At 41.3% G+C, this 18107-nt stretch overlaps 1 protein-coding gene across 5 annotated transcripts in view; it reads right to left on the reverse strand.

The window, feature by feature from the left end:
* B3GALNT2 (beta-1,3-N-acetylgalactosaminyltransferase 2) overlaps positions 1 to 10292 on the reverse strand; it is a 41671-nt gene extending 31379 nt beyond the window's left edge. For 3 of the 5 annotated variants that reach the window (XM_075924796.1, XM_075924795.1, XM_075924794.1), the window contains exons 1-3: positions 10080 to 10292; positions 2037 to 2184; positions 303 to 403 (exon numbers count right to left, since the gene is read on the reverse strand). In XM_075924796.1, coding sequence (XP_075780911.1) covers positions 303 to 403; positions 2037 to 2184; positions 10080 to 10173 — 343 coding nt within the window. In that variant the 5' untranslated portion in view covers positions 10174 to 10292. The remainder of the gene's footprint in view (positions 1 to 302; positions 404 to 2036; positions 2185 to 10079) is intronic. The other 2 variants (XM_075924793.1, XM_075924791.1) reach the window with 2 other exon arrangements.
* Between the last annotated feature and the right edge of the window lie 7815 nt (positions 10293 to 18107).

Raw genomic sequence — 18107 nt, forward strand, 5'->3', positions numbered from 1 at the left:
CATGACAGAAATGTTGAGAAGGTAAATTAATTGGGGGAGATTTTCAGAGGCACAAAGGGTATCCAACACTCATGAAAGTCAATGGTCTGTGCTATGTACTTGGAAAATCTCCCCCATAAGTGTCTGTATATGGTGCTCATAGGTGGGCTATATAAGTGTCTCCATAGAGAGTACGCGCTATGTCCAATAGTATTTGCAGGATCGGGCCCTTACTTAGAATAGTCACTAAACTATCAGTGTGTTGCATCACAGAGGGTTCTGTTTAATATAATATAGCAGTGTAGAAGATTCATCATTCATACCTGGGTTAGTAATGTTCAGAAGTTTGCAGGAGTAAGGATCTTCTCTGTCCTCCACCGGCACAGTACAGCCATGAGCACCTATTATAAACTTCACAAGGACACTAAAATAATTTGTTTTTATTAACCCCAGTAATTTATTAACATCTCAATACAAAGATCTCTCCTATAGTCTAAACTTTCTGATCCCATTAAAACATAAAATTGTATTTAAACAATTGCATTTAGATATTCTTGACAATCTATTTATTTTTAGTGCATTAGCTGTACAAATCTCCAATGAAACACTGTATCAATACACACAAACAGCCAGGTGCTATTATTTGAAGAGGATTAGTAGTTCAATTTAAAAAAATAGTTAACTAAGAAGCTAGTCACATCAGGCAGAATGAGGAATTGCCTATTATCAGTTGTTTTATTGCTCATTTTATTAAATAACAGGATATATCTGCAAGTTCTGTAACTATTAAAACATCCATCTCATTTTAGATATTCCAATCGTGAGGAACAAGCAATTCAATATAGAAAATAGAAACCTACTTCAATGCAATTTTAAGGTTCAGAGTTCAATTCCAAAACGGAAGGGAAATTCAAAATTATAGCTCCCTTGGCAAGCATGATCCTCTCTTGCTGTGCTCAAGTATTCTCTGCTAAACAGCTTGCTACACTGAGTGGTCATGTAACGTACACATTTTTGTAATGAAGCATAAGGTAAGCTTACAGTGGAAAACATGACAGCACTTCCCGATTTTGATGTGATTAAAACTCTGACCCTTGATGTTGCATTAGCACTGAAAGTTGCTAATTTCTTCCTTTGACTCACAGTAAAACACCCAAACACTGCATGAAACCTTAGTAAGGGCTCAATCTTGCAAGGAACCAAAGGCCATTTGTTCCGAGAGATACATAACTTCAGGGCCTATGACTTAAAGCCCCTAGAATCATAGAACTGGAAAAGACCTCAGGAGGTCTTTGAGTCCAACCCTCTGCTAAATCAGGACCAACCCCAACTAAATCATCCCAGCCAGGGCTTTGTCAAGCTGGGACTTAAAAACCTCTAGGGATGGAGATTCCACTACCTAGGTAACCCATTCCAGTGCTTCACCACCCACCTAGTGAAAGAGTATTTCCTAATATCCAACCTAATCTATATCTGTAAGTGAATGATCACAACAAACATGGGAAATGTGGTTATTTGGCTGTATACAAACAACTTCAAAAACAGGGATTTCAATAAACAGCCTTTTAATGAACAGAGATTAGTACTTTGATATAGCTTTAAACCCTCAACCAAAATAGCTTTGTTGCACATGCTCTGCAATAAATCCTTACTATTGTTTTATCATGCTACCACATTTCTCCTGACATCGAAAAAGAACAAAGTTGACATGGATGCTAATTACTACAACTTAAAAAGAAATCCACTTATGTCATCCAATTACACCAAACAACACTGTGAGCATTTCTTAATGGATGAAAAACCACTTTTGCACACCTTCAAGTAACAAATTTTAATTGCATTCAAAATATCCATTTCAACCCAGACTGCATATGACTTTTATAACATTTTAAGGAATTAAGAAAGTGTCCTGTCAGCCATAATAAAAAGTGTTTGCAAGCATGAGGCCATATGGGATTTTTTTTCCAAAATAAAGGTTAAGAAACAAACAACGTTTACTCATTTTGCTTCTAGTTTCTCACTCAGCCCAAATACGATACAAAATGTTGGTAGTTTACCGAGGGCCCAGTGCTGGATGTTGTTTCAAGTGCTTCAACCAAGTGTTCCTTATAACGTTCCGCAGCTCATGATTGTGTCGAGCTGATAATACACCAACAATAACATCGTAATGTTTCAGTTCCCACTGAGGAAAGAAAGCCAGGGGACCTAGGAGTTTAAAACAACAATTTACTATAGAAATATAATCCCACATGTCTGAGCTGTAAACTAATTAAAAACACATCAAAAGTAAGTGTATTTAGTGTCCTCAGCATTAAAAAACAGAAACAACATTTGTGTTATGTTGTCAAAACCCTGGAAGATGCTCTCAACATGCAGCAACTACCATAACACAACTGTGAAATTATTACTGGAGAGAATGGAGAAAATGACTGCTGGTAAACTAAAGTAACAAAGTGCATGACACCTTCAAAGCAAACAAAAGAAAACCCCTTTGTTGGCTGAATGATGAGAGCGCCAATTATGTGAGAGCCTGGCTGCATTCTGAGCAAGCTGCTCCATGAAAGCACATCACAGCTGTTCTCATTTTGTATTGGCTACCAAAAACCTTTTGGGTGAAATTTAAGGTGCTGCTTACAATCTGCAAAATCCTAAATAGCCTGGCCTCAGCTAACCTCATGAGCAGCCTTTTCTTCTCTGACCTACCACAAAACCTGGCGTCTGACCATTCTTGGCATTGGGCTTTCACCACTACACTATTCTACCAACAGATATCCACTTAACCTGAGCGTGATCACACTCAGAGTGTTAAGAAGCATGTCTTTGGGCATTCTGGCCTAATTTCCATTGCCATTTAGTTTATTGGCAGGGCCTTCCCTAGTCTCTTGTAAAGTTGTGAGAGTGGGGAAAAGTGTTGGGGGCATTATCTTCCAATAGATGGTAAATGTTTTGCCTTAATCAGCTGTGGACGTGAGTTGTCCCAATAGATATGAGCAATGGGTTTCATTATAAATGCTAATAATAAATAACATTTAGTTCTTGCTAAGCATTGTTTTTAAAATATAGAGATTACAAAAATCATACTTCCTTTACTGTGAGAGTTTAACTAGAGAAAAACCTGAAAAGTACTGCTCAGAACCCAACACCAATCAGGGACATCTTTAATCTGGATCTGCACTGTTTGGCTTATTCAGCCATTCTAATGCTGAATGAGACAGGTTTATATTTAGCTGGAATGAGGGATCACTTTCATCTCACTCTCCTTAATCCCAGACCTGAACCAAACAATTTAAATAAAAAGAACTCTGGAACTCAATGGGTTTAACACAACTACTGCAAACATTAAAGACAAGGTCTAGCACAAAAGATCTAAATTTCAGCGCAACTAAAAATATCTGCCAGTTACCCATTATAACCAGAGTATGCACTGTTATCTTCCAGATTCCTAGCCATTACACCACTGCCCTTATTAAAAAAAAGGGATGGAAATGTGAGCGTTGACAACTGAACACATGGTACCTGGGAATTAAGTGGAAGAGAAGTAAAATAAAATTTCTGAAAATCATACAGAGTGCTCACTCTATCTTTGTAGAATTTTACAGTAAGGGACACAATATTAGTTTTTGAAGTACTTCCGTAAGTTGTTTAACATGGATGTTTCCAGCACACTTTCAATCTTCACATGCCATTGATAGAAAGTTGTTAGTTTAATTGAAAGAATGTACATAACCTAGGAACTTAATCAGAAGGGTTAAAAAAATCCCTGAAAATATTTTCTTTCTACACAGACTAGCATTTCTCTGTCTCCTCAGGAGCCTGCATGTTTTCCACTAATGCTTATTGTTATGGATCTTATCCACCATATATCTGAGAAAGTTTGTCTGTGAGTGAGCTAGCAAATCCATCCATCCATCCGTTTAAGAACTCCTCCTAAAAGGTCAGAGCTAGGACCACCAAATTTGGTATGCAGCTTCCTCTTATCATAATGTAAGGCAAGGTCAGGGTTTGGTTGTGCCAGGATAATGGGATATGCTTGGAATGTGATTGTTTTTCATAATATGGAAATGTAGGGGGCTGCTAGCAGGGACAGTTATTGTGTAATGACCACAGGGAGGCAGCAAGGGACCAGATATGGGGTCTGTGACAGCTATAACCCCACGGGGGTGAGGGTGGAGATAAGCGTCTTGCCCCCTCCCCTCCAACCAGCATGGCCCCTTGCAATATCAGAAGTAGCTCCCATTTCCTCTTGCAATTCCTACTCTTCCCCCTTTTTCTCATATATCTTCTCTTAGCTGGTTCTGCTCCATTTATTTCCTTATGCCTTATATAGCCTTGGCAGTCTTACACACATGCCATTCAGTGCATGGCAGTAATACTATCTCATGGGCAGCTGGACACCGTGTACCACAGACTGGACCCAAGGCCTTATTTATGCACACACTTGCACTGTTTTAACTAATGATGCATTCTTGAACTAGTTTAGTTAAATCACTGGAAAAGAAAATGTAGACTCTAAAGAGGCAAATATTAACTTAGCTTAATTTATTTCTCCCAATTTAAGATAACCAAACTGGCTATTTAATCCAAAATAATAGCATCTACTATTGTTCCCTGTAAGCTATGCGTTTATGTGACCACTTGGAAGAGACTCAAATGCTGCCCAGCTGTTTAGCAAAGTGCCCATAGTTAGGTTTTTAGTTTCAGTTGGTGGTGCACATTTGCCTATGCCTTAGTGCACTAAAATTTATTCTGCACATGGATGGATAAAATCTGCACATGGATGAAACGAAGTAAACTGAAAGATTTCAATGGTTACACAGTTACATGCACTCTCAGTGGGGGGTGGCATCCAGCTATCTGGGAGCTGGTGCGTGCTGGGAGCCAGCTTTTAAGCCAGCTCCCTGCTCATACCAACACCAGCCTGCCATCCCCAGCATGCCGGTCACCACCATCAGGGAGGTGTAACCATTTGGGTAACTGATAAGCATCTTATTGGCTACCCATTTAAAGAGCTACACTCTTACCTCCCTAGTGTCTACACAGGATTTTGCACCAATTAAATTAGTTTTAAAACTGCTGAAACTCTTTGATGTGGATACAATTTCTTAAAAAGCACTTCATAGAGGAAATTTATGTTCGAGAAAAGTACAGCTACATCACATCTGCCAAACCCTCATTTTGTAATTACATTTCCAGACTTATTTCTCCTTTTTTCCAAAATGCATCTGACTTATCCAGACACCAAGCAACATGAACTGTTAACACACTATACAGCTCAATTTCTAGAGGAAACCTCCATTCAAAGAGCAAAATAATCCCAGTGCAAATACCCTTACCACAGTGGAGTAACATTAGGGTGAACTTGGGTCAGTATGTTCTGACTGATCACTTTTACATTGCCTTTGACCCATGCTGCTGGCTAATTATGAGACTGCTGTGATGACAAAAGTTACTTAAATGCCAGCACACACACCAGTAATACAAGTTTATACCTCAGCTACCACAAAATACTTTTGAAACCAATTCAATTTTTGTTCATTCCAAGTAATCCAGGTGGTAAGTCATAAAGAGCAGCAGGCACAGGAAATAAAAATAAAAATAAATACTCAACAATAAAATGCAACAAGGCTCATTTTATCATACAGTACCGTATCATCTTATTAATTCACGTTTCAAAAGCTATTTCCAACTTTGTACATCCTCACTTCATTAATGTTCACAAAGCACTTTGAAGAACAAAAATCACAGAACAATAGATTCAGCGGTGTAGCTGTGTTAGCCTGTAACTGAAAAAAACAGCAAATAGTCCTGCAGCACGTTAGAGACTAACTAAACATGTAGATGGTATCCTGAGCTTTTGTGGGCACAACCCACTTCTTCTGAAGAGTGTTTTGCACACGAAAGCTCATAACATCATCTACATGTTGTGTTAGTCTAATAGCACTTGAAATACTATTTGTTGTTTAAGTTTTTCCTGTTACAGACTAATTCGGCTACCCCTCTGAAGCTTTTCTACATTTTTTGTTAGTCTCTAACGTGCTGCAGGACAATTTGCTGTTTTTAAAGTTTTTTCAGAACAACAGATATCAGAGATGAAAGAGGTCTCTTAGCTCATATTTTTTTCCTCTCTGCCAATGCAGGAATGTTTCCTACTGTGTGTTTCTAGATGCTTTCATGAGCTACTAAATATATATAATCCTTTCACTTACTGTGCAAGAGTGCTCTAAAATGCTGGAGTTTTCACTTTCCCCAGGAAACTATTCCATACCATAAAATATTTCATTTTTACACTTAACATGAGGGAAAATTTCCTATGTTTCTCTTTGCTCAGGTTCATTGATTTATTCTATAGGTTAAACAAGTTCTGCAAAATTCAGAATACATCCGGGAAAAATATTGTGCATTTACTTGACTACTAAAGGGCTGATCCTGCTGTCTGACACAGCACAAGTAGTCTTATGGGCTATTCGCTATGGTGAGCATAAAGGATAGTAACAGGAGCATTTGCAGGACTGATCGCTCCAAAACAGCAATACATTAATACCCAAATCATCAACAGTTTGACACTTAGGGGCAAATATTAGTCCTACTGAAATGAATGGAAGCTTCGCTGTTGCCTTGAAAGGAACTAGAGTTTGTCGTGGTAAGAGTAATTGATGTCTGGAAATGGAAATCCACAGCATGGAAATAAAATACTGTCTTCATATACAAATACTATATCATTTACCCTAATACTGTATTTGTGAAACTGTGAATCTCTCTTTCCTGGGTAGAATTTGACCTTTCCCACCCCCTCCAGGGATACAAGTCAGCACCAGAAATGAGGTGTGGGAGAAGATAGAAAGGAATCTCTCTTTCTTGCTGGATCACTTCCCCAGGGAAGTCATCAAATCTGAAATTATCTAATAAGAGCTAAATATGAATGATTAGTTTTACTACAACTTGTGAAAAAGTAGAGCAGTGAAAGTATAAATGGCTCAGTAACAGGATATGGAACTATAAACAGCCTATACTTATTCTCATGTGTAAATATTTTTCATCAACCCCTAAAGAACATTTATCTTTCTCTACAAGGACATTTCTCCACCTAGATAGATCATCTTTTGAAAACATTTACATCTGAAAGCTATGCTGAAAAGTGACTGTAAAAAAGGCCTCATGGGTTTACATGTTTCCTGCCTCTCCACAATTCCAGATCAAATTTTAAAAAAATGAGGGGGGGAGGGTGTCCCTGACAGAGAGTTCTGCAAGTTCAACCTCAGAACTGGAAAATAAAACTACTTTTTTCCTGCTTATGCATCAACATCTATGCCAAAACACACCCTCATTGACATCTACATAACTCTAGTGAGACTGTATCTGTTAGACAGGTGTTACTATCTGACTGTTTAATTTAGTGAACAATTTTCAGAGAAATGCCCAAGAAAGAAATAGACTACAGCTCATTCCTTCTTACTTCAGTAGGCTTTGCCTAGGCAATAGGAATTAGCAGTACTATAAGCATATTTTTGTTAATAAAATTAGCTATCATGACTCCAAATACAGCTCCAAGTAGATCAGCTGAGTAATAAAACACCACTTTTACTTAGTCACTTTTCAAAACAGAACATTTTAAAACTCCACAGCTAAGTTTCAGAAACTCACTAACAGGTAGTTTGGAAAGTTAGTAATGGTCACCAACATCTAACAATCACCATCAGCAGGGTAATCTCAGTGCCTGTTCTGACCGGGGATATCAGTGCAAACCCACTGTATATTAAGGGTGATACAAATCCTTGTTGGTTCTGATTATACAACAAAGTCCAAACAGAGCCTTGTCCTGCCTGAGCAACTGAAATCAAGCAGAATTTTGTCAGTGACTTGAATGGGAGCAGGATTTTAAATAAAGCCTTCAGGCCCAAACATGTTCAAGACTTAAGTGCTGCCGTGGCAGCAGTACGGTCATGGCACAGTGCTGGTAGAGAGCTTTCCTATCACTTGTAAACCACCTCCACAAGGGGAGTAGCTAACAGCACTGGAATCCTGTTTACACAGGTGCTTTACAGTGCTGAAACTTGCTGCGCTCATGGGGCGAGGTGGCTAATACCCCTGAGCTAGAAAATGATGGCACTGTTAACTTGCCAGTTTAGACACGTCCTTAGTCTGTGAAAAAAACATATTACTTTCTACTTTCCTGAACTATAATGAATTAGCTCACCTTAAAAATATGGGTACAAAATTATTCTTCTGTCCTACATAATTTTTCATTGTTTTCCTATCCACTTTAGCTTTTCTTGAATGTTTCTTCTGTAGATTATCTAACAACAAACAAGCTTTCTACTGTCTCCGCACTAAATCTATATATCAAATATTTTCAGGCAGCCTGCTTAGAATTTCTCAAATAATGTAATGCCTGAACAGCTGTGTTCCCAGCATGTGCTGCTTCACTCAATCATTTCAAGAGTTACACAACAATCAATCCTTCCCTAAAAGGGAAAAGGTGGTGATCTTTAATACAATCTGTCCGCTTTAGGGATGTAATACCCCATTTAAGAAGTTAACTGGTTAAATGTTACGTTTAACTGGTCAACCAGGATCCAGTGGATCCAGTTGGGCCGGAGCGGTGCGGTGGGGTGGGCCTGGCTGGGGAGTGGGTAGGGAGCTGCTTCAGCCCAGCTGGGCCAACCACACTGATGGCTGCCCAGTCCAGACCCAGCAGGGCTCCCAGTTAGAACTGCTTTCCCTGTGAGCATCACCTGGTAAGGGGGAAAAGGGTTAACACCCCGGCTACGTCTACACTGGCCCCTCTTCCGTAAGGGGCATGTAAATTTCAGCAGTCGTCGTAGGGAAATCCGCGGGGGATTTAAATATCCCCCGCGGCATTTAAATAAACATGGCCGCCGCTTTTTTCCGGCTTTTAAAAAAGCCGGAAAAGAGCGTCTAGACTGGCCCCGATCCTCCGGAAAAAGCGCCCTTTTCCGGAGGGTCTTATTCTTACTTTGAAGTAAGAATAAGACCCTCCGGAAAAGGGCGCTTTTTCCGGAGGATCGGGGCCAGTCTAGACGCTCTTTTCCGGCTTTTTTAAAAGCCGGAAAAAAGCGGCGGCCATGTTTATTTAAATGCCGCGGGGGATATTTAAATCCCCCGCGGATTTCCCTACGACGACTGCTGAAATTTACATGCCCCTTACGGAAGAGGGGCCAGTGTAGACGTAGCCCCCTAGTTTGCATGAATAGACTCACTCACCTAAGTCAATAGTAATAGAGAGATAGCCTTAGTCTGATCTTGCTAAAACAAAAGATGCTAATTACCTTAACCATTACAAAGATAGCTTCCCACTTATCACCCGATTCATTGACTCAAATAGCTATTCCCTCCCTCCCCCTCACCCCACTTTCTGTACTAAATCTGATTTGTCAGTTTTTTAATGTGTTCACTTTTTTCCACTGTATTCCTTTGGTCTATATGGTCATGCCAATTCTCTTCCAGAATATGATCTGAGGAAGTGGGTCTGGCCCATGAAAGCTCATCACCTATTAAACCATCTTGTTAGTTTTTAAAGTGCTGTATAGTTTTTCCTTTTGTTTCACCTAAGTCAAGTTACACATATGCTTAAGTGTTTTCAGGGTGGGAGCCTCACTGCTACCTCTCTCAACTCAAGGGACTAAGTCAATTTGTTGCTTGTATATAATCTAATGGCTATTTAGCATTTATTTTAACTGAAATAAATAGTTGTTGTCAGTGCTATGGCTGGCCAAACGCTCTGCAGTTGATTTGATCTTTCAATGTCTCCCAGCAGTCCTCAAATGAATGATTTGCAAGCCCCTCCAGGCTACTTGACCAGGTTGGCGGCTAGCAGCCCACCTTTGCGCTCGGCCGGCCTTACAGCCCCTCTCCCGGATTCTCCTGTGAGAAAGCTGGGAAAGGCTGAGCGGGAGGGGAGCGGGAACCCCGCCGACCCCAGAGCAAACGGGGCATGCACCTGTCCCTCCTGCCCCAGCCCGCCTCCTCGGGGTGGGTGCCTGACCCCTGATTCACCTCCACACGCCCCCTCCCCGGCTGGGGAGCGGCGCCTGCAGCCCTCCCGTGTCCCCGGGGGCGCTGCCCCGCCGCGGGCTGCCTACCTGCCGGCTGCTTCCCGGGGCCGCTGAGCAGCAGCCAGAGGTGCAGCGCGACCCCGACCGCGCACGGGCACAGCAGCACGAGCCACTTTCGCATTGGCCGCCGGCGCCTGCCCTGCCTCGCCCCGGGGCCGCGGGCTCGCCCGGGCGGGAGGCTGCCCCGCGCTCTCCCCGCAGCGCTGCGGGCCGCCGTGCCCGGCTCGCCCCGCCCGCCCGTCTGGCCGCCGGGAAGTGGAGTCCCGCCCGCAGAGCGGCGCCTCCCCTACTACAATCCCCACAATCCCCCAGCGCCGCGCCCGAGAGCCCCGGCCGCTCCCTTGGCCGGCGAGCTGCAGCCTGAAGCCTCCTTCGCTGCGGCTGCCAAAGGCGCGCAGCGTCCCCCGTGGCGGCGCCTCTTCCACTCACCGCGTGCAGGCCCAGATTTCCAGCAGGGCACCCACGCGAGAGCCGGGGTTCAGGAGAGGCAGCTCAAATGGAGGCAGCCCACGGCGCTAGGCACGTTGAAAAAAAATCTCAGCGAATGGTTCTTTCCTAGAGAGCTCACAGTCTGCCCACGCTGGGCTTTCAGCCCCTGGACAAACTCAGCCTTGACAAGATGTGCTCTGGGGGAAACTGCACCAGTGCAAACTTGACCAGGTTAGGAGCGAGCATAGGCAATGCCAGACCACCCGTAGGGGTGCCAGATGGTTTCAACAAAAATGCTTGACATTACATCACAATCTACATTACATCTTATTTAGAAAATACTATTTATATTTCTCAATTTGTTTCCCAAACAGAATGCTCAAATACTGGACTGTCCTGTTCAAAACCGGACACCTGGCAACCCTAACCACCATCCCTTTCCCTGGGTCTGCCATAATGCCTTACAAGTGAGGGCTAGGTTTCGTTTAGGGTTTTTTTTTGGGGGGGGGGGGGGGTGGAAAGATTGAGTGTATAAGAAATGGGACAGCTTTTTACCAACACTAATGTCCAAATAAACCCATCAGTCTTTAATGTGCTGACATAGATGAACATGACTACCCCTCCGAGACAAACCACATAAGCCTTTGAAAGCATTTAAAACATGCATTTGAAAACATGCTTTTTATCTGCTCGTATGCTTGGTGTTGGGTAAGAAATATGTCTAGTAAGGCAAAGGAAAAAGGGAGGCATTTAATTCAAAGTATAACATAGGTCAAGGTCAACTTTACTCAACCATGACAGGAGGTTAGAATGTAGCTCTTGAGCTCCAAGTACTGAAGGAATAGAGATTATCAGTGCCATTTTTTATTTTTATTATTTCCCAATGTAGACAACTGCTCTCAAGACAGTTAAATACCAAAGCGATATGACACTTAATACTGTAGGTAAAATAGATTCTATAAGGTGAAAACATCATATATAGACTACCTGTTTTTATTTACATATAATACCAAGAAAATCCTAATTGGTGGTATGGGCTCTGCCAATTATGCAACTTTCTCAACAACTTTCTTTACATGTTTCTCAAGCCCATCTGTAGAATAATATGGTCATTTCCCCCCCATTCTGGATAAAATGAACCCTTGAGCTGCTATTCTTCAAAAAGTCCTATTTTAGAAAGTCCAGGATTCAAACTGAGGAAGAAATACAGCACTCCTCCTGGCAGTTTCTCTCAGAATCAATTGTAAACAGTGTGGTCATCCCAATCTTGTGCCTATAAAAAATTTCCCACACCATACACCATCATTTCTTCATAGCTACAATATAGAAATGTCCAAAGTTACGGTTGTTGCATGCTAGCAGCTCCCTCTGCTGCTATTAATACTTAACAACACCCTTGGAAGACAGCTAGTAGTGCTTCCCTACTTCCACAAGGAGAGAACTGAACCACAGAAAGGTTAAGTGACTTGCCCAGTGTAATTCAGAAACTTCATGGCAGAACCAGGTGTTTAATGCAGATACCCTCTCCTCCATCCTGAGTCAAAGAATCATAGGGTTGGAAGAGCCCTCAAGAGGTCATTGAATCCAATCCTCTGCTAAAAGCAGGACCAATCCCAACTAAATCACTCCAGCCAGGACTTTGTCAAGATGGGACTTAAAAACCTCTATGGATGGAGATTCCACCACCTCCCTAGATAACCCATTCCAGCGCTTCACCACCCGCCTAGTGAAATAATTTTTCTTAATATCCAACCTAGACCTTCCCCACTGCAATTTGAGACCACTACTCTTCGTTCTGTCATCTGTAACTACTGAGAATAGTCTCTCTCCATCCTCTTTGGACCCCCCCTTTCAGGTAGTTAAAGGCTGCTATCAAATCCCCCCTCACTCTTCTCTTCTGTAGATTAAATAAACCCAAATCCCTCAGCCTCCTCTCATAAGTCACGTGTTCCAGCCTCCTAAGCATTTTTGTTGTCCTCCGCTGGACTCTCTCCAATGCATCCACATTCTTTCTGTAATCGGAGGCCCAGATTTGGATGCCATACTCTAGATGTTGCCTCACCAGTGCCAAATAAAGGGGACTAGTCACTTCTCTAGATTTGTTGGCAATGCTCCTACTAATACACCCCCAATATGCTGGCTATAAGGGCACACTGTCACTCATATCCAGCTTCTCATCCACTGTAATCACCAGATTCTTTTCTGCAGAACTTCTGCTTAGCCAGTTGGGCCCCAGCCTGTAGCAATGCTTGGGATTCTTCCCGTCCCAAGTGCAGGGCTTTGCACTTGTCCTTGTTGAATCTCATCCAAGCCCATACGCAGGAATTTCTGTGTGTGGGGTTGTATGTGTGCGCTTTTTTGTAAATGTGGCCCTCAAGGGTGTGAATGCATGCTCCATGGTCCCCCAAGTAAGCAGGAAAATCAGATTCAGCCTTCCCTTGGCTGGCCAGAGCATGAGAAGGGGAGGCTTGGGCAGCACACCTTTACTGCCTTCCCCTGGCTGGCTGGAGCATGCTTATTTGGGGGCCCATGGGGCACCCCCTCCCCTGTGTACGGGACCATCATCAGACTTCTTTTGGCCCAATCCATGAATTTGACTACGTCATTCTGGACCCTATCCCTGCCCTCTAGCATTTCTACCTTGCCCCTTAGCTTAGTGTCATCTTCAAACTTGCTGAGGGTGCAAACCCATCCCCTCAGCCAGGTCATTATTAAAGATGTTGAACAAAACTGGCCTCAGAACTGACCCTTGTGGCACTCCACTTGATACCAACCGGCAGCCAGACATTGAGCCATTGATCACTACGCATTGAGCCCAACAATCTAGCCAGCTTTCTATCCACCTTACACTCCATTTATCCAATCCATACTTTACTTGCTGGCAAGAACACTGGGGGGAGACTGTATCAAAAGGTTTGCTAAAGTCAAGGTATAGCATGTCCACCACCTTCCCCAATCCACAGAGCCAGTTACCTCGTCAAAGAAAGCAATCAGGTTGGTCAGGCACAATGTGACCTTGATAAAACCATGTTGGCTATTCCTGATCACTTTCCTCTCTTCCAGGTCTTAATAGGCCATGTTCCTGTGCTCTTTCATGGTGTTCTATAAAAGGTAAAAGAGTCATAAGTGTTAACGGCAGCAGCCTGTGAAGAAATCCCAGCATAAGGCAGCTCACTTAGTAATATAGAGCTGGTGGAATATCTCTGTGCCAGCCCCCCGTAGCCTATAATTCAAGGAAGCATGTTGAGGAGGGATGCGCCTTAGCCAAAGGCACATGCTATGCTCTGACTATCCTTGTCAGCAAAAATAGCCCCCTAAGATGTTGTTGCAGTTTAGCAGCCCTGAGGTTGCTCTAACTTGCTCTGGAGGTCAATCAGGCCTCAGAGAAGAATCTAGAATATGGGAGGCAGAAAGCTCTCTATATTCAGGTCTCCCCTGCCTGCATTCTTGTGTCAAACATAGCTCAGAAAGATCAGAGGAAACAGTCCCATTTCCCACCATCTCCTCACTGAGGGACCAATCTTGTTTTCGGTAAAAGTGATGGCAAGCTTCAGTGCTACTTGGGATAAACTTAAGCACAGAACTTTAAAAATGCAAGAGGAAATGTGTTCTGTTCTTGCTGTGCAGACTAACTGTATATTTCAACTGTTCAGACTCTCCTCAGTCTAACAGATCATCAAACAATAACCATCTCCTAATGGAACAATTCACTAGTCAATGGAACACAATACAAGCTTTTTAAAAAAATTAAAAATGACTTCCGGTCTGGGGCTCATTCACAATAGAGATACTGGATTAATGCTTACACAGTTCAAATCCTCTGTGAAATAATACAGTATCTTGAATAAATATTTGTCGTCTATCCGTATACCTTTTTCCTGGTATTGCTTTTATTTGTTTGTGGAACAATAAGACCGAGAAAGATTCTCTTTCTTCCAATAATTCATTTTATATTAGCAAAATAGACTTCTACCACCACAATTACTCCATTAAAGACAAAAGAATACAAGTGCCTCACTTTGGCAAAAAATCAGGTCTCCCACCACTGAAATGTAGTACCCATGTTAAAGCACTCAAATACAACTGCTTGAAAGGAAGTGAGGAATATCTTATGCATCTAAAATTACACAGGGAATTTCAGACAGAATGTAATTACCATGATTGGAATGCAGTCAATGTTACATTTTTGCTCTGGCAAAAAGAGCCATGGGATCTTTAATAATCAGGAGCTCCTTATTACATCTCATACAAAGCCCACCATCTATAATAGTGCACACGTGCATGCAAACACACACACACACGCGCACGACTCACCCACAAGATTCCCATGGAATCACCCACACCTCTTCCTGCAGCAATCACTTTTTCCCCAGAGGTCACAGATCCAAATCCTGGACTAGGACCAACTCAGATTAGTTTAATGGATATGAAGTGGTTAGATCCAAAAGACATTACTTAGGCACTGGAAAAGTAACTGGTCTTGACATATATATTATGCCCATATTTACATAAGCATATGCTAATTTTTCCACATAATCCCACCCCACGTATTGCACAGAATGGATCCACTCTGGAGGATGAGTCACAGATGTAAAAGAGCCAGTTGTCTTTAGGACTCTGCTTTATTTGTTGCAGTATGTAGCAAATGAGACAGGAGCTTGTAGGAAGAGAAAGGATAGTATCATGGTAAGCCAGCTGACTGCTGTCCTGAAGATTTAAGTTCTGTCACTGAATCTGGCCACAGACTTCCTGTGTGATACTGGGCAGTCACTTAAATCAGTCTTTTCACAGGTAGTCATTAATTCTATGTAGGGATGTAAATGCCCCTTTAAAAAGTTAACCAGTTAAATAATATAAATGGTTAGCCAAGGTCCAGCCCAGTCCATTCTTCCAGCCCTCTGTGGATGGCAGGGCTGTTCTGGCCAGCCAGGGTCCTGCTGGCTGGGCCACAGCAGGAGGGGGCCCATGCCCCCTGCCAGTTAACTGGTTACCCAATAAGCATGCCAGTAACAGTAACGGTGACTAGATACCCAGTTCATCTTTACCCTAATTCTACTTTTTTCATTTTCCAGGTGTTCAACTTGAGACCCAGAGGTCTGATTTGCAGAAGAGCTGAGCTTCAATTGCAGCTGTGCTGAGTCTTATATAAGACTAAATACTCTGAAATAATCAAGTTCTAGTCAACTCAAATTGGGCACTTAAAGTAGTTGGAAAATGTTTTATCTTGATCTCTTTATGCTCCCCATCTGTAAATAAATACCAACCTTTCATCCTCACAGGGGGTATTGTGAAGGTAAACTAAATCATATTGGCAAAGCATTACGAAATAAATAATTTTGTAGTTAAACACAGATTTGAATAAAGTAAATAAGTGGAGCTACATACTTAACTACGAGGCTAAAACAACACTGAATAGTTGCTCATTAATGGAGCACTATCCACCTGTATGCTGAATGAAGCAGACATTCTGTAGAAAATCAGGTAGGTAAAATATCATAATGCACAAGCCTAAGAGTTGAATTAAGGCTGCACAAGCAACCATATTTCTGGCTTTTTTAACTTTTGAGTGCTTGAGACTTTGCAACCTTTTACAGTTGTGTATGTATTATATATACATTCTCTCCTTTGAAGAGTTGTTTGGCAGGGGTAGCTGTAAGACGTTATTCTGCTTTGTGTCACTTTATACTAATGGACACTATTTGTTCTCCTTTTCTTTTGTTTGAAATCAAAGAATGAAAATATACATTTTACTCTTTGTGAATGGCAGCTGTTACAGGTTTTGCCAATCTGGTAAATGTCAGCATTGGAAGGTTATAAAACAAACTCTGAAAATTGTATATCCATTGCATTCTTATTTATTTTTTGTTGGGCTTCCTTTGAAAAGAAACATACTAAATTTAACTCCTGAAATTTTGTTTGATCCTTAAAGTATGAAAAAAAACCCCTCATGCATCAAGACTCCTAGGATTCCTTCCCACAGAGGCATAAGTAAGGAGGCAGCTGCTTTTATTTATTTATTTATTGTGGCACATCATTTAGTCATGGAATAGCCCAGGAATGTTGACAAAAAGTGACTTCAGTCATTTATGATAAAGTTGTTCTATTAAGGCTTTTTAAAATCAAGACCATTGGAAAGTCTAATAATATACAAGTCTTTGCTATAATTGCAAAGTTAACAGAAAATGTGGATCCTCCTTCCTCATTAAAAAACTTAGCACATCCCTTTACAATATGCTATACAAAGAACAAGATTTGTGTCTTGAGGAGCCTACAGAGGGTAAAGGCAATATAGGGTACAGCTCAGAGACTAGAGGTGTCGGAGAATCAGATAATTTTCAAAAGTTTAACAGACAGAAGAGACTACTTAGTGTGATTTTTTTTAACTGAGACGTTACCCAAAGCTTAAGAAATGGCCTGAGTTCTATATCTAGGTTCTTATTCTGTGGTATTTACAACACAATCTGACCTACACCTCAGAAATTAATAAACGAAATAGTAAGGAAAAATAGCTTGTGAAGATTGAATGAAGAAAGGTGAGCAGAGATGTGAATGGTAGCAGAGTTATGAAGTGCTTTGGAAAGTATTAAGAGAAATCTGAATTGTGCATAGAAGACCAGAAGCTAATGCAGATTTGGATATGGGAATTATTACAGGTCAATCCCAAACCAATTTTGCATCCAAAGATACCTGAACCTACTGACAGATTAGTTCTGAACACCTTTAGTGTACGCAACAGATACCTACATCTGAATCACTCCACCAAATTTCTAAATTCATGAGTCCTGAATTTAGAAGTCTGGATCTGGAACTGAACTTAAGTCTAAGGCATGCATTAAGTAATATTGTACAAAACCTTGGTCTGGCACTTAGGTCATATAAATTAAAGTGCTCTCCTTGAGTTGCAGTTCAGGGGGCTGTTCATGAATAAAAATCCATTCTGGAGGTTTCTCACAGCTAGAGCTGGCTATTTAATCCTTTTTTCTTAAACAAAAAATCCATTATCAGTTTATCCAAGAGGTGGCAGTAATAAGTCACTCTAAGACATCTTTTCAATATGAGAATTTGGAAAGGGAAATAGTTGTTTAGTGTCAATCTGCTCTTTCATTCAAAGAGTTACATACTAAAATTATACTTCACAAAGCCTGCTATCTGTCTTTTTTTATCTGATAGGAAAATAGTTCCTATGTAATGTTTCATCACACCTTGCATTTGGTAAATGAAATGGGTTAAATTTAGTCTGTTGTCATTTGGTGCCCACCCTTGATTTAATAATGATGCATAAATTTGCATCAAGCTGAATCTGAGCCATGTTCAGATTGCTTTTAATATATTTACATAGTACTTCCTCCAATAGTTCCACTGCTGCTACTCTAACAATGCAACAGGAATACTTTTTAAGAAATAAAGATATATATAATTTCTCATTAGTATCACTAAAGTAACAGTAAGATTCTATGGCAGTCCTAAAGGGCTGTGATATCTGTTTTCTATACCAATACATACAACTGTATGGAGTTGAAAACACATGTAAGAGTTGATCTGAATGAATAACCAATATTAAGAGCAAAATTTGGCCTATCAGCTAGAACTGTAATAATTCAGTTTAAACAGATCTTCCTCCCATAT

This window comes from Pelodiscus sinensis, chromosome 3 (assembly GCF_049634645.1).
Source record: "Pelodiscus sinensis isolate JC-2024 chromosome 3, ASM4963464v1, whole genome shotgun sequence".
Classification (NCBI taxonomy): Eukaryota; Metazoa; Chordata; order Testudines; family Trionychidae; genus Pelodiscus; species Pelodiscus sinensis.